At 33.1% G+C, this 15,901-nt stretch overlaps 2 protein-coding genes across 2 annotated transcripts; both read left to right on the forward strand.

Annotated features, from left to right (window-relative positions):
- Positions 1-1,344: 1,344 nt before the first annotated feature.
- LOC128158039 (uncharacterized) lies at positions 1,345-3,559 on the forward strand. Its single transcript, XM_052820712.1, has 7 exons — positions 1,345-1,713; positions 1,839-1,898; positions 2,120-2,206; positions 2,395-2,445; positions 2,566-2,628; positions 2,889-2,966; positions 3,462-3,559. The coding sequence occupies exons 1-7, from the start codon at positions 1,345-1,347 to the stop codon at positions 3,519-3,521; spliced, it is 768 nt and encodes a 255-aa protein (XP_052676672.1). The 3' UTR covers positions 3,522-3,559.
- A 9,090-nt stretch (positions 3,560-12,649) lies between these two features.
- On the forward strand, positions 12,650-14,407 carry LOC128159018 (uncharacterized). The gene has a single exon (XM_052822049.1). It carries the CDS (start codon positions 12,779-12,781, stop codon positions 14,189-14,191), a length of 1,413 nt encoding a protein of 470 aa, XP_052678009.1. The 5' UTR covers positions 12,650-12,778; the 3' UTR covers positions 14,192-14,407.
- Positions 14,408-15,901: the final 1,494 nt, after the last annotated feature.

Raw genomic sequence — 15,901 nt, forward strand, 5'->3', positions numbered from 1 at the left:
ATATACGCATTGTACACATTACTGTATTGTATTCATAATTATGTAAAGTCAAGGTTTTCTGCTATAGCGTCTTCGCTAGCTAGATATCAACTGAATAGAGAAACACCGTGGATCTTTACCCTTGGTTGGCGATAACTAAAAAAAAAGCTACACTTTTACCAATATAATATACATTCTAAATAGTTGATTTTTTAAAAAATTAAAATTAGAAAAAATATTTTCACCACCCCGTTGGGAAAATTCAAAGTTAACGTATATTTAAATATCGAAAAAAAAATTCGGATAGTTAACCCCCCCCCCCCAAAAAAAAAAAACAAAAACAAAAACAAAAACAAAACAAAACAAATAATGACCCATCTTGAAAAAATTATGTGATCTGTATAAATACAATATTGTTGTTATATGTACAGTGCGTTGAAGTCCTACGAACAATGTCTGGTGAAAACCTCTCTAAAAGGTACCTGGAAGTTTTGCAGGTTAAAAAATCGTTTGATTTTATTCGAATCCAATTATATAACTCCTTCTACATAAGTTAAAAAAGGGGGCGGGGAAAAATCAATATTTAGGAAGGGGAATAATCGATAATAGGTACATGTACATGTAAGAGTTACCGTCCTTGTAATTATGAGACACGTGACGCATCACTAAGCAATGACGTCATAATAGGCATCTAGCTTATTGGTGATTCTTGTTCCATTTGCGGTAGGTATATTTCCTTTATCTTTCACAAACAAAAATTGTTAATTAATCTTTGAAGAAATGAAGAGTTAAATCAGTCCGATAATTCAATTCTTAACCAATTTAATATACGTGATTAATAATTGTAAGTGTATTTCATGGTGAAATATTATCCTTTCAGTTTTATTTAACTGTTTTTTTTTCCTTTAAATATTTAATAGAATAGAGATCAACAATTTCATCAGCAAAGTTGTGAAAGCTTCGGAATATTTTCTGAGCAGGTATGTATATATGCAGTTTGTATTATATCGAATATCTTCCAAAGATCCATAACTTCTAAAAACAAAATCTTAATCATATGTCATATATCTCTTTAATATTTATATTATAAGGAATACAGTATTATTAATTAATTGTTACAAGTATGTTCGCATGAATACTTTCATACTTACGATAGTTTTTAGTTCTAATTAAATATGTGATACAAAATATAGATGTACAGGTATTACACACAATGTAATAAATAAATGTTTATATAATATGAACAACTGCAACGAAACAATGCCGTGATTATTGTCAAATTCCGTGTCATTTCTATCCATGTCAATTTCAAATGCAATTTATTTTGTCAAAAAATCTTTTCATGAAATTTTGTTGACAGTAACAATGGAGATGAACAAAACCGTTGATGACCCACAAGGGTCCACAGAGGCCCTCAGCGAATCCTTGCATCGGGAGACCCTGCCCACAGGGACCCAGGTCGAGCCCAAAGAGGCACAACATGTGTCAACAGAGGCACATTCCATGTCCATGGAGGCTCAGCACGTGCCCACAGAGGCACACCACGCACCCACAGAAGAGGGACGGCTCGTGTCCACAGAGGCCCAGCACATGCACACAGGGGCACCTCACCTGTTCCAAGAGCTCAAAACCGAGTCCCTAGGGACACAGGACATGCCCCCAAAAATTGAGGCACTCGGATTAATGCAAACAGAAGAAGCCTGTGAACATTTAGAGAACGATGCCAAACCCAAGGTAATTATAAAGATATCGTTTTGTTGAACTGCCAATTATTGATACGTGGAATTATTGCATTTTTTATATCATTGTTTTCTTTTTTACTCTATTTACTTAAATTCTAATTTTATAAATTTCAACAGACCGGTGATTTGGAGATACCGGGTCCTTCGTTTACATCGACCATACGGAGAGAATCATTGGTATGATTTATTGTTATCAGATCCAAAAATAATTGTGTACGGCGGTTCTTACATTGAACACACTATTTTGCAAAAATACAGTCTGTTTATTTGAATTAATAGGCCATTAGTTGGACCTTTATGCACAGAGAGAGAGAGAGAGAGAGAGAGAGAGAGAGAGAGAGAGAGAGAGAGAGAGAGACTTAAACTATTTTGGAAAAGTGCTCCTTGTTTTTATGTAGATGAACAAATGTTCGATGATATCGATGATGTTGGACCATGACAGTGATGACGACGAGGAAGCAAACAACAAAGAACTGGACCAGGCGGTATGATCATGATTAATTGTAATCAGATTAATCATATTTTCATCATGTCATTATATAATTCCATATTTAGATTTGGTTAATATTCTCAGCAATCTATACTTGTTATAAATTTCACAACAAATTTGAACACTTAATAATTATCACAACAAATTTAAACACTAAATAATTCATAGTCACGTGGTTTACAGGCCCTGTCCAGACTTTGTGCAGAGTCGGGGGAGATAATTCTTAGAGAAGAGGTACTACAATCAAGACGTGTCCACCTTTTGTTGAAATATACAATCAAAATTACAGATTAATCGAGTTGTTTTAATTCATATATCTATATATTTCTATATATATACATTTTCTCTCTTTAGGCACGTGCATTGTCAGAGCTGACCATCAAAACAGTTCTGGCTGAGGAGCGAATAACATTAGAGGTGATCATACGTATATGCATATATCAACCGATACATTTCCGAGATAGTTGTCTTGTTGTAAACTTCGGATTTGCAGATACAAAATTAACAATATACCAATTTTGCATTTCCTGCCAACCGGTTAATTCAAAATGTACAACATGACCTAAATAATGAATCGATAAATTAATACCGATGTGTACAGTAGTTATTCATTTCAAGTTTATTAACCATTTTGTTGATGGATAATTGTTCATATGGACATTTATATCTGTTTTAAGGCCAGAAGGATGTCCAAGATGGCGATACAGTCTGCCTACTCAGCGGCCGTGGTTACTCCACTAAGGTCCTCTAAGAAGGTGAGAGGGAAATTAAGCTCAACACAGGAATAAGTAGTCTAATGTTGAAATGTAAATCAAACGTACTACATGTAAAACTCCATATAGCTAATGCTATGGAAAAATAGGTTCGGATAGGACCAATTTTAGGTCGTCCATCCGAATTTTTTTTTTTCAGACCGGGAGCTAAAGACCAGCAGCTATTTGTAACTATACACGTAATTGTGAAATAATTTGCCCGGCAAAGGTCATCGATATACAAGTATATATTAGATGGCCGCATATATCAATGAAGCTGAAACGAGAAAGAATAGCATCAAACTTTTAATTATATAACCTTACACGTGCATTATAATGAGTCGCTTCATAAAGAACCGATAAGTTAATAATAAAATGCATGCTTGTTACATTTCAGCTTCTCATATTTTTTTTTAAAGATTTGCTGAAGATTAAAAATTCTTAATAGCTACACCTCGTGAAAAAATATCCCCATTGTGTTTTCGTTTTTTATTTCAGCCAAACATCTTCAGGCGACTTCTAGCTTGCTGTTTTGGGTGCTGCAGGAGGAGACATTAAACTTTTTAAATATTTTTATTTAAATAAAAAAAATTAACAACATTCATTGTTTTATTTCTCTTTCCAAGAAAACATTTCATAGCATAAAAGACAAAGTTCATAATACTTTCCAGTTGTCATTTGTACGTGTTCATCTACAAATTAATTAACATGGTCCGACAGAGCAATTTTCATTGGCGGATTCAAGGGGGCGGGCGCGCGCGCCCACTAAAATTGTCAAAATAAAGTTAAATCATACTCGTTCTGGCAAAAATAAAATATACAATTGCGAGTTTTAAATATAAAATCTTTAGAAACTTAAGGGATTTCTCTACATTAGACTAATTTCAACTGTGTAGAACAACATCTGTGTGTTTAATGGTGTAGCGTACAAACTAAAAAGCCTAATTTTGTTACGCTCTTTCAAATGTGACCAGTCGCTAAACTTAAGTATTTGTAATTGGTTATACTACAGGCACGTAGCATCAGGGGGCAACAAAGATTTTTTTTAAATTACATACAAAAAATTGAATTAACATGGAGTTGCCTTCCCCCACACAACACTTTTATGGGACCAATGTAAGAAATTGAAATGAAAAATGAGGGAATAAACTGTGAAATTGAAGTTAAAAGTATACCCCCCCCCCTTTCCCAAGGATTAGGATTTTGGAAAGTAACGTTTTTTTTTCTTTTTGCTTATCAATATTTTTTTTTTGATGAGTCTGCCCCCCCCCTTTGCAAAAACGATTACAAGCTGGTATATGGTTATCTTTTTTAAAATTTCATTTACATTGTCCCATTGAACTTAATTTACTGATTAATCTACAACCATTAGTAAGAAAATTTTCATATTTCTGCAAGGCAGAGTGTTTTGATGGGATTACTGCAGGTCTCAAATCTACAAAAAAAAATTTAAAAAATGAAAATAGTTTTATTACTTCTAAGTTTAATCACAATACGACAAAAGTCTTAATTGTAAGACTTCATTTTAACCCTAAACAAATCTGTAGAATCCATGAGCTTCCGGTGGCTTTGCCCCCCTGTGCCTCCATTAAAATAAAAGAAACTAGAGCAAAGCTCGTTGCAAAGCAACGAGTGGGTCTTCCGTTAATGTCGGACGTAAAGCTGGAAGTTCCTGTAAGAAGCAGAGCTCTAAAACCAATAACAAGAGTAACTAAAATAAAAAGATGAAAAAATCGGATTATTCCTGGTACGACTTAACAAAATCCGAATGATTTTGAGTACGAATTAACAAAACCTTTCCGATTTCAAGAACGACTTAATTAAAAAAAATCCGAATGTGTTCAAGTACGACTTAACAATTATTTTTGGTACGAGTTAATTTTACTTTGAACATTACACTATTTTTTAAACCAAGGACGCGGAATCAAAATTTCCGGAAAAATCAATTTTTAAACCCCGATATCTCTGTAATGCGTCGTTCGATTTTCAAACGGATTTCAGATTTGAAATCACCATGGCAAGTTCTATAAGACTGTAGTATTGTCTTATTTTGTTCAAAAAAATGAAAATTTCCAAAAATTGGAACTGCTTCCGGTTTTGAGCAAAATTGATGAAGAAATTTTTAAACCCCCCAGTACATTATAGAATTGATACATCTATCATCAGTAAAAATTTCAAAGCGATATCTTCAAAGTTAACGGAGATTTCTTCCGGACAAAATCACTTTTTTTAAATTTAAAAATGGCCGCCAAATTTGAACGGAAGTGACGTAAATGCTGAAACTTTACCATCTTTGAGGCACGGTAACTTTACAAAAGCTCTGGTAATTTCATTGAAATCGGATGAAAACTTTTTGAGATATAAAGCCGAGAAGGAGTCAGAAAAAAAATAAAAAATAAAATAATAATAAAAAGAAACCGAAGAAAAACAAGAGGGTCTTCCGTTGGAAACGGAAGACCCTAATTAATGTTTCTCATACAGGTATTTCTGCAAGGCAGAGGGTTTTGATAGAATTACTGCAGGTCGTAAATCAACAAACATTAAAAGATTTTAAACAATTCTATTACTTTTAAGAGTCAAAATCAGCAAGCATCGAGCATTTTGTGAAAAATATGGAAAGTGACATAAAAACAAAAATGATAAAAACGCATAAAAAGATAATCAGAATGAAGATTGTAATAAAAATATTTGGGTAATTTTTTTTTTATTCGTGCTGTTACTATGGAAACCACGTGCTTTTAGACTGACTGATTTGTACTTCATTTTAACATGAAAATTTTTATATATACAAATACAATATTATGTTAAATCATCTTAAAACTCTATCAATAATTTTTTATACTACAAAACACTTTGCTGTAATTTAAACATCATTAAGAATTTTACATTTACTTCATCCTTTGATATTTATACCCGTTTTAACTTGTTAATTTTGCATGCAAACACCAGTCAATTCAGTGCACTTTTATAAAATTCTACAACCATGTCAAGGTTAACTAACACTACATATTTATATTATGACATTTGTTCTAGAAGAATCAATTAAAAAATCTTTAGGCAAGTCACCCGTTTATAAATAAATACTGATTTTATACACCTGGAAACGTGCAAGTTTTACTCTAATTACCTCCCTTTGATATGACTCTCTTACGAAAGGAGGTAAAAACGGTATTTTGTTTACATTGTTTACATCCAATATTTCTACGGAGCTGAAGTGAGACGCCTATGGATTTTAGTTTCTGGATTATAGAAGTGTTTATTTAGTTCATTATCATGGTAAGTGACAACTTTTACTGGTTTCTTATTTTCTACTAGCAAACATTTCTTTAACGGGAGAAATAGTGAATGCTGTAGATCTTCGTGAAAATTCGGATTAACATGTCAATGCACACAACATTATAAATAAAAGTTTAAACATGACAAAGAAAATTTATACGTGATTGCTTAGTGTACATAGTGTTTGTGCATCAAGGACAATAACAAACTTTTAATGAAAAATGTATTAACATACATGTACAGACTATATGGTAGCTACATATATATAGACAAGTACATGTTTGAATATATCTTGTGTGAATAATTGATCAGTCTTCTTATTATTCTATATGTTGATAATTAATGTTGTATTCACATAAAATCAACTATTTGTACCATATTGCTAGAAAAAGTCAAGATTTTACACATATATTAAATGAATTATAACAGTAAAATACTTTAGAACCATTATAACAGGAGCTTGGACTTTGGGTAGTTGTGTCAAACAGCAATGTCACGTATGCCTGTCTATTTCATTGCTGCCCACTCAGTGAAAGCTCATTGAAATCAAAACGATTTGTCTGGCTTCTGAGCTAAGACTACGCAATCGGTGCATATTTCACTTGAATCCAGCATCATTTTTAACATGTTTTGACGCAAGAAGTGATAGCTACGTCCTACGGAAAGTCCAAGGCCTTGTAATAATGGTTCTAATTAATGTATGAGTTTTCAAGACAGTTTAATTAAATAGGGGATGGAAGGTGTATTAGTTGTAACAGGTTCTTTGTTTTATTACAGATAACTTAGTGGGTTGTAAACAGAAAATGTGTCACATGCAAGCCAAATGAATCAACTTAAATGAGGATGGACACTAAAATCTACCATGTCTACACAAAAATTAAAATATTCATACCAGACAGATCAGAGACAATGCCTGAAATATTTAAATTTTGCAAAAGAAGAGGGTGAAAGTGCAATTGAAAAAAAAAACAGACCAACAAATACTATAGATGACAAGGGATGATTTTCTTTAGCAGAATTTCTTTCATCCTTAAAGATAAACACCTATGTTAGCCACTTTGCTCCACAGAAAAGAAGAGCTGGCTTTCAGCTAAAACTGAAAATCTTATCAAATAGAATTCAAAATTATATATAATTATATATAGGGATATTTGGGTTAAATACAATGGTACAAACAAGTATATTCTGAACTATTTCAAAGCAAACGTGTGCCTGACTTATACTCTGTCTATTTTTGAAAATAAGATGTGTTCATATGTCAATGCTGATGCATAATGATTTATTACCACTTGATCATTTGAGTTGTTGAATTATTTTCAGTGAAAATTATTACAATTGATGATGGTAAAAATTAAAGTTGATATTTTTAAGATTTTTTTTATTTGTGTTTACTTTACATTGTTAAATAAAGAATAAAATCCATGTTAGATAGAGCATTCAGCAAGTTCTGCAGTAAAAGCAGTAATACAGGTTTATGTCAAGCTATTTGAACTGCCCTGATCACATTGACAAAACCAAGACTAAATAGGAAATAAATTCATGCATATGAATATAAACCAGCAATTCACATATTGATATTAAGGCTACTGTACTATCTATATCAGCTGACTGTCAAAATATTTCTCTGAATTACTTTGATTTTAATTACAAATTAAATCATCTAAATTTTTTGTAGACCAATTCAATCAAAAGTTGAAAGTTGAATTTTATGTAAAATAATTGATTATTAGATTTTGAAGAAAAAATATTTCCCCATCTTAATGACAAAAAGTTTAATTACTGATCGAGTAGGGAGATGGACAGAACACTTTTTAAAAGTGGCTTAGTAGATCAATTCTCAAAGTAAGCACATACATATATTGTTGAGACAATTTTTCTTATGTGATATTCCTGCATGCATGGGTGCTGGGAGGGGGCGGATATGACCAATTTAACTGAAATAATTATTGTCATTTATTTGTTATAGTTACATACAAATACGATTCGGGCTGATATCAGTGAAAGAAACTATTGGTGACTGTGTTCATCTATAAAATAATATGATAATCAGATGAACATCTAAATTGGATATTTCGCCTTCTGAGGAATAAGTTACCTCCTTGATTTCTTTTTCTGACCTTCACTTTTTGAATAACATCTCTGCACATACTTTTTCATGCAGCAATGTTTTTTCTTAAATATACATATTGAAAAATGAATTATGATGGACTTCCACCCACCCACATCCCCCCCCCCCCCCCCACAATAATCTTATTGGTGTTTGAGTTTATCAGAACAACTTGAAATCTCTTAGACACGTTAGAGTAGACTGGAGATTTAGTATTACATATAGAGATGAAGAGCATATCTTTCTTCAAAACTGGGTCATTTTAAATAATTACGCGCCCTTCAGAGAGCTTTATATGTGATAGACTTTTAGTGTAAACTGCTTCAAATACAAAGACAAAACCTCGAATATTTTAAGCCATTTTTGTAAGAATTTTACATTTAAAGCCCTCTTTCTAAACATGGATATATGATATCTTATTTATGAAATGGAAAAAAAATATCCAGAAAACTGCATTGAAATCCTAAACATTTAGAAAGCTTTTATTTCAAATCACACTTATTATTAAAAGTTGGCTAATTTTAAGTACAAAAAGGTCAGGAAAGATACAACTTAAACAAAATATATATATTAATATATATTTATTTATTTTATATATTCATTCTGACCATCATTATAGTACTTATATAATGAAAAACAATATTGGTATATGATGTTATTGTTCACATTTTTTGTCAAGAATATCTAAGTCATATTTCATTATGTTGAGAATTGCACTTTAAGTACAAAAAGGTCAAATCAAATGAACTCAGAGGGTAAAACCTGACCTCCTTCCCTTGTTTTTCTTGGTACATAATATTTTAAATTATTGTTTTGTATGCATGCAGATTTTCACTAAATTTATGATTCAACCACATTGAGGAGTAAAATACCTCATTTATAAATGAAATAAGTATTTTACCTTATATTTGCCCTTATGTCCGTGTGTCCATGTTTTCTAATTTTAGATGAAAATGATTGATCTTTAAAATGTCATTTTAAAAAAAAAACTTTATAAAATAAAAAATTTGACTTATTGTGCATCTTTAACCAGGGAATATTTTAGAAATAAGGTACAATATGATCTATTCAATTTAATAATACTTGGTTTTTATGTTATCTTTACCCTTTGTAAAAGCTTAAAATGCAATTTTGATATACTTTTAAACCTTGTACAACTTTTCCCCCTAAAAGTTGCCTATGGATTTTATTTTGCATGTATATAGTACAGATGATCACTAACAGAAATATATAATTCATTTTTCCAGCAGTGGTTGTAGATTTTGCATATAAAGTGATAAAGATGTGCAATTTTTGAAAATTGATAAGCGTCTAAATGCATGTTCTCTTCCTGTTGTCATGGCAACGATTACAATGAAATATTTTTAAATTTTATTTTTTCCAAAAAATGGGAAAACTCAATCTTATCATGAATACAAAAAGCAAAATACTATATAATATCATGTAAAGGAATAATTTACGTAGATGTTTAGCTAAAATCATTGTTTCATTTTAAAAGATTTGTGCACCCGTAACTAAGGAAATAAATTTCCTTGGATACCAGTCCCATAGTATGACAAAAATCATTGTTTATTTGGGATTTTGTGTGAAGTAGATTAAAATCAATAATATACAAGCAGCTTTTCAAAAAATAATTTTTCCACTTTCCATGGAATGCTTGATGCTTGTTGATTTTTACTCTTTAAAAGTATAATCACGAGAAGAAATATTACAAAAGTCGACATTTGAAGACTTTATTTGTACCCTACAACATCTCTAGAATCCAGGAGCTTCAGGGGGCTTTACACTCTGGGCCCTCACCAGGGCTTTGCCAAGACCCCCTGCCTAAAACTGGCGCCCCTTCAAATCCTGGATCCGCCACTGAATTTTTACTCTAAACCAACAATTACCGGTATTTCTATTGCTTTCGACACATATTTGCGATGTCTGCGGATACTGTGAAATTGTTAAAATTCGCAGCCCGGGAACTAAATGTTCTTGGATTTACAAATATTACATACAAAATAAAAAAATACCTGACGAATTATGAAACACGCTCTTTCTTCATTTGACGCCAAAACGAATATATACGCAATAATATTCCAACGTACCTTTAAAAAAAACTGCACTCCACAAACTTTTGGACCTATCGATTTTAAATAAATGATACCTCAGTATATAACGACTGTCTGTCGCGAAAATTGATAATATTTATCGTATGAAGCATCGTAGGCTAAGTATAGTTGTTTATTTTGAAATATTAACGGAGCACATTTCAAGCCAATCGTCAAAAAGTACCAATTTGAACACTATATATGACATTGGTCTAATTCTTTTCAGCTCTTTCAATATGAACATCTACCGGCTCATTGGAGCAAGTAAACGTTGTATGGGACACCTCCATATTGTGACGTACTTCATATCGAAAAAACCCCCAATAAAATCAAGTATAGTTTCATAAATATTTTAGTCATGTGTTCGAATATCGCTGGGGCTTTTATAGTTTTTACCTTTCCAAAAACCTTTAAAACGTATTTTTTGGTCAAATACTGTAACAATTGAAAATTCTAAACCGGTGAAAATATTTCGATTATAATATACTTTTATCCACATTTCTATCAACCAGTGCCCCATGCAAATCTCATTAAAAGAAATATAGACAAAACGCAAAAAAAAAAAAATACAAGGATTTTTCTTTATTCACACAGCACACAGCATGGTATGAGCTACGTATAAAAGTTATAATTTGATAAGCAGGATGTCACTAGTGAGAAGTATACCTTTAACTTCAATTTCATTGATCACTTCAATTTTTATATGGTCCCATCAAAGTGGGGGGAGGGACAACTCCATGTTAATTCAATTTTTTGTATGTAAATTTAAGAAAAAATCTTTGCGGCTCAAAAAGTGGGGGAGGGGCCCCCAATACTACGTGCCTGCTGCGCAAAAAAAGTGTGTGGGGGGGGGGGGGGGGGTGGGGCTAATACTACGTGCCTGTGTCTAGATTGCCGCGTGGTCGCCGTTATGGGCCGCTTCACTGCGAGGTGATTGATTCTGCAAGGATGGAGTTAAAACCCCGACCTGGGCGAGGAAAAGCTCATTCATCAATTTGATTCACATAAATGCTTTCTGACAGTGTTTTAACACTTCGCAGGCGTTATAAATGATCTTTTCGCACTGGCCTTTTTCTGCTTTTCTACTTTCATTTTACCTTGAGTACTTGAGCAATGGTTTTACTAAAAACCCCATACTGTAACATTATAATCGTCGTAAATCATAGACTGATTCTAAGTTCATAGGCAATATAAATGTTAACAGATTGTTCTTATTATCAGTTACACAGTATACGTCTTTGTATACGTGCTTTGAACATTCTAGTAGAACACCAGGAGATTTAAATCTAATTTTGGCTCTATATACCAGGAGTAAATTACACAAGTCTCAGTTTTCTCTCGCTCTGATCTCAGGGGCGTTACCTTGATTCAGGACTCAAGTGGTAAGTTACATATGTAATAAGAATAGTTTTGTCTAAAATTTTAAATATCTTTTATATCTCATGACGGTACAGCATTTGACATATAATTCATATTCATAATCAAGATGGATAAGTCAACAATGGATAATAATATATATTAAACAGTTAAATGCTTGTCCTTATTATTGAACCGAAAGTAGTGACTATATTTCGAGACACTGTGAAGTTTTCCAATTAATTTATTCCGATCCTTTGGCATCTGTAAAGAAATGTGTCATTCTATAACTGTACCGTTACTGGTGTAAACAAAGCCTAATCGGCCAAAATGTTTGTTTACAAATATTCGTATAGCGTCGAAAGCAAATTGAATGTATGTGTGTGTGGGGGGGGGGGGGGGGGGGGGCTAGACTGATCTTTGAATATGGTTATGTATAAATTGCAAATAAAGGGGGGGGGGGGGGGTTGGTTAACCCCCCCCCCCCACCCCCCCCCCCCCCCCCCCCCCCCCCCCCCCCCCGCCGGTTACGATGCCTATACCTTATACCTATGTTGAGCATCTACACTGTTTCATTGTATTTAGTAGTAAAAGATGATTTGTAAATGAAAGCTAATTATAACCTTACTAAATTTGATATACCTCTATTCAAATTTTCTTATTTCAGATGGGAAATATCTAAATCCCCTAGAACCACCCGACGCCCAGCATTATTTGGTGTGTGGCACTGAAGACTGTGAGAAGAACTGCCAGTTTTTACTGCAATGACTGTCACCAACCATTGTGTGTGAACAATGCAGAGATGAACATCAGAAGAATAAGAAAACCAAGAACCATGAAGTGGTCCCCTTATAAACAACGCAAACGTCAACTTCCTGTAGAGAAATGCAAGATCCACCCATCAAAAGACATAGATCTTCTCTGTGAGCAATGCCAGATTCCCATTTGTTCTAAATGCACAGCCACAGAAGAACACCGCGGCCATGTGTTTACCGACCCTAGAAATTGTCTTTGCTGAAAAATGTTCGCTTTGTCATGTAAAAATTACCAAAATTCGAAGCTATTTTGAGCCTACTTCTGATGATTTGAAAAAGGAAATTGCTGGAGATATCACAGAAATTAAAAAGATCATGAAAGATATAAGAACATCTATGAAGGCTGAAGCTGAGTCTGTGAAAAAGCTGGTAGACACAGTCACATCAGAAAAAATGGAACAAGTCAACAAAATAGAACAGTCATTATCAGAAACGTTAAGCGGTCAAAATAACAAAATGCATGACTACATTAACTATCTCAATGATTTGATCAAAACATTATATAGCTACCTATCTCCCTCAGATATTGAAACTTTAACATTTGCTCTCAAATCAGAAAACTTGATGATACAACCCATACCAGAAACATTCAAACCAGTCCTACCTGTATTTACTGCTGGTCAACACAGCAAGGAAGATGTCGCCAAACTACTGGGTAGATTAAAAATTCCTAACACTAAACCAGAGAACAGAAAAATAAAACCCATGGAGACTGCCTCTACAGAATTGAAACTTACAGGGAAACAAGACAGAGAGAAATCTGACGTAAAACAAACACTGTCTCTGTCTTCCTCTGTCACCAAGGTCAGAGAGTACACAGTACCAGGTGTTGATGATGTATGTCATATATCACTGGGTAAATCAGGCAGACTCTGGGCCAGTGATTATATAGGTAACCTTGTCCAAACAGATCTACAGGGGAATCAGCTACAGAAGATACAAACCAGTGGTCAAGATGAAGGCTTCCACACAGTCACACAGGACGGGGATCTGATCTATACAGACCAAGACAACAAAGTCATCAATAGGATAACACCGGATAATACAATCACTGAATTCATTAAAACAGGAGACTGGAGATCACTCAGTTTACACTCCTCCTACATCAACGGGGACATACTGGTGGGGATGTATACAGATGAAGAGGCTAAAGTCACCAGGTACAACAAGACAGGGACAGAAATACAGAACATACAGAGAGACAACAAAGGACAGTCACTGTACAATTATCCACACTACATCACGGAAAACATCAATGGTGATGTCTGTGTATCAGACTATCACAAACATGCTGTAGTGGTGGTGGATAAATCAGGACAACACAGGTTCTCCTACACAGGTCAGAGGTCAAGGTTTAATCCTTATGGTATATGTACTGATGTACTCGGTCACATCCTGGTGTGTGATAAAATCAGTAAAACAGTTCATCTTCTGGATCAGGACGGTCAGTTCTTGTCTCTACTACTCGCATCACAACAAGGGATAGATTATCCCATTAGTGTGTGTGTGGATGATGAGAACAATCTCTGGGTGGGACAATGGTTGAGTAACACAGTGACAGTGTACAAGTATCTACAGTGATCATTATATATCCATACATCAATTAGGTACAGTGTGTATGTTGTGAGACAATGTGACAACAACACGGAGATAGTGTACAATGACTGGTATTTACATGTACAGTGTACGTTAGTACATGCTAGCATTCCTATCACCCTGTGTATGTTTATAAATTTAATTATAATGTATTATATTAATTGCTAAACAATTGATGAATAAAAATGTATGTACAATATGTATTATATTTCTTATTTTAACCATTAGATACTTAATTTCAATTTTTGATTGAATCTTGAAAATAGTTATCAAGAGGACTTGCAGTACATATATAAGATTTTATCTAGCAATGATTAAAGTAATGCGAATGTTTTTCGAAATACAATGATATCAAAACCGTAGAATGTACCTTAAATACTACAGAACAATAGTTAAATTTCATCAATTGATGAATTTGAATAAGATGTACATATTTTACACCTTTCTACATGTATATGTAAATGCATTGACAAAAAAGATTTCTTTGATTCACAGACAATGTAGATTTTAAACTGAATGAAAATATTTCTGCCTGGTATTTTCATCTTAATTTTTTTTATTAAAAAGAAAAAAAAAAACAAAAAATCTTAAACTTTTTCCCACTAACTCGCAAACGGTATGCAGAAATTTAAAAAAAAAAGGTAAAAGAACAACATTTTATCGAACAAAGGGAGAAAACTCTTGAAACGAAGCTGCCGAAAGAACAATCTTTTCATTAAATCACGGACGATGGACCTGATATGTTGCACAACTAAAAAAGTGATTGTTACGAACATCGAAATCAAAATATTACGTCACAATTACCTAAAATCAATGAAAAAAATCGCCTATGAAGCAATTTATGACTGCATGTTCAGATCTAGAGTCATATATCCACACTTTACTTACATGTATGTACATGTAGTGGCTGACTTTGTTGTTATTTTTAACTTGCTCAAATATGCTTTTCAACATTACTCAACTAGTATACTCGGCTTTCTTAAAATGATGTCACAGTACTGTAGTGAGCTCCCGTTATTCTTGACGCGCCAAGCAAAACACTCCCTTAAACTGTGAAATTAAAGTTTGACAGTTTCAGTTTGATTCTTATACTTATACATCTTATCCTTTTTGTTCTAAAGATATACGACATTACTTATACATGTAGGCCTATTTCTCAGTATAGAGCTGTCGCAAGAGCACATTAAAATGTAGAAGTATATTCTTTGACCTCAACCTGAACTGCAAATATAGACTACTTATAATTGTTGCTACATGTATATAAATAACTTTACATATTTTAAAAACAGTAAATATATTCGAATTTACTATCTTATTTTGATTTAATGTATTTCAAACAATGAATAAGGTTTGAGATATGGAATTGTATAAAGGATTAAATATTTCAAAAAAAATATACATTAAATCTCTGCATTTTTCTTAAAGATGGTGTAAATAATAAATGTAAATAAAACACGACAATAGCTATAATTTCATATCTATATATAAGTGTTGTGTTGTGCATGAACTTTGCCTACAAAGTAGTCAGATTTTGGTATACAGTGAATAAGCCAAAGGCTTAATGTTCCCTACAAAATGTTCGCCGTGCTCTATTTTGACAAAGTTCGTTTACACTACATACATACATGTACTACCGATGTGGAATAGTAGATGAGTTTATTCATCTATATTTTTAAATCATACACGTACATGTAT

The sequence above is a fragment of the Crassostrea angulata genome, chromosome 8 (assembly GCF_025612915.1).
Source record: "Crassostrea angulata isolate pt1a10 chromosome 8, ASM2561291v2, whole genome shotgun sequence".
Lineage (NCBI taxonomy): Eukaryota > Metazoa > Mollusca > Bivalvia > Ostreida > Ostreidae > Magallana > Magallana angulata.